We start from the raw sequence: 1,439 nt of genomic DNA, 5'->3' as shown, positions 1-1,439 counted from the left end.
CCCCGCTCTCCTGTCACAGCTATGTGACTGCTGCTGCGGCTTAACCCTGGCAGAGATATTCCTGTGCCGTCGTGCTGCTCTTTTGCTGCGTACTGTACATCGCCGCCGCCGATTTGCCAAGGGAGGAAGTTCTGCAGGAGGGAGATAATCGTCTTAAATCTGTTTTGCCCACAGACAATGGTGAGGTCACCGTCCTGCAGGCAGGAAGGCACGAGTTCCCCTTCACCTTCCAGCTCCCTGAGTAAGTTAATGATTTTTTTGTTGCCTTCATGCGAAGGGGGAGAGAAGCGGCTTGGTGGTGACACAGGCCCTGGGAGGGGAAACAGGGCACCTCGAAAATGAGATTATTTCGGCAAAGCCCTTCTGAATTGCTCATTCTTACACACAGGACCCTGGCTACCTCCTTTGAGGGCAAGCACGGCAACGTGCGCTACTGGGTGAAAGCCAAACTGCGCAGACCTTGGTCAACAGTGAAGAAGGCGAAGAAGGAGTTCACTGTGATTGAACCCATCGACATCAACACGCCGGCACTGCTGGTGAGCTCCCCTCGCTGCCTCGGGGCCGAAACTTCCCCAGGAAGCCCACAGGGACAGTGTCTCCCTCCCCTCCGGCATTGCAATGCGGGTCTGGTTTCCCAAGGGAATATTTGCCCCCCTCCCCATACCTTGTGCCCTCCAGCCTTACCTGGGCTGGGCAGAGGTCGACTGTGTCTCGGTTCTTGGAACTACATTGCGACAGTGTCTTGCATCAGATACTTAAGAAGTTGCTGATGCTCCCCAGCAGGTTCTCAGTGCCAGGGAGGTGCTTGCTTTGAGTTTCGTTCCTTCTTACTAAATAGCTTAAATATTTTCTTTTCTCCAGGCTCCCCAGGCAGGTGCTAAGGAGAAACTTGCTCGTGCCTGGTACTGCAACCGTGGCCAAGTTTCCGTGACTGCCAAGATTGATCGAAAAGGCTACACCCCAGGTGAGACACGTGCTGGTGCCCTTGAACATCTGTGGGTCCTGGCGTAGACCCCAGAGGGGAGGAGATTTGGGGTCAGTGTGAGCTGGGCTCTTGATTTCGGGCCCAAAAATCGGTTGAAGAGCTGGAGTGTGTGCAGCTGATGCGGGCAGCTCCCGCAGGACTGGTCTCTGTTAGATTAAACCTTGTGCCTGCGCAGCCGGAGAGTGTGACCCGCCCTCGGTGATCCTGTGCAGGAACTCTTGAGGCAAAACTGGGATCCTTCTCCCCTCCTCCAACATGTGCGTCTGTTTTGGTAGGTGAGGTCATCCCTATCTTTGCTGAGATCGACAACTGCACAAGCCGAGCGGTGGTGCCCAAGGTGGCCATCATCCAGACTCAGACCTTCATTGCTCGGGGCACCAAGAAGCAGAAGAAGTCGGTGGTGACCAGCATCGTTGGTGACTCCATCGCAGCGGGGAAGCGGGAGGTGTGGCAC

At 55.5% G+C, this 1,439-nt stretch overlaps 1 protein-coding gene across 1 annotated transcript in view; it reads left to right on the top strand.

Annotated features, from left to right (window-relative positions):
• Positions 1-53: 53 nt before the first annotated feature.
• The window catches only part of ARRDC2 (arrestin domain containing 2), a gene marked incomplete at its 5' end in the record, with an annotated part of 2,563 nt that continues 1,177 nt past the window's right edge, over positions 54-1,439 (top strand). The window contains 4 exons of the mRNA XM_009872265.1: positions 54-241; positions 389-536; positions 862-964; positions 1,261-1,439. The exon at positions 1,261-1,439 is cut by the window's right edge and continues 111 nt beyond it. Of these exons, the coding sequence (XP_009870567.1) occupies positions 54-241; positions 389-536; positions 862-964; positions 1,261-1,439 (618 nt within the window). The remainder of the gene's footprint in view (positions 242-388; positions 537-861; positions 965-1,260) is intronic.

This window comes from Apaloderma vittatum, unplaced genomic scaffold (genome assembly GCF_000703405.1).
Source record: "Apaloderma vittatum isolate BGI_N311 unplaced genomic scaffold, ASM70340v1 scaffold30396, whole genome shotgun sequence".
In the NCBI taxonomy this organism is placed as follows: domain Eukaryota; kingdom Metazoa; phylum Chordata; class Aves; order Trogoniformes; family Trogonidae; genus Apaloderma; species Apaloderma vittatum.
The sequence above is the reverse complement of the archived record's forward strand: the minus strand, read 5'-3'. Positions and strand labels throughout refer to the sequence as shown.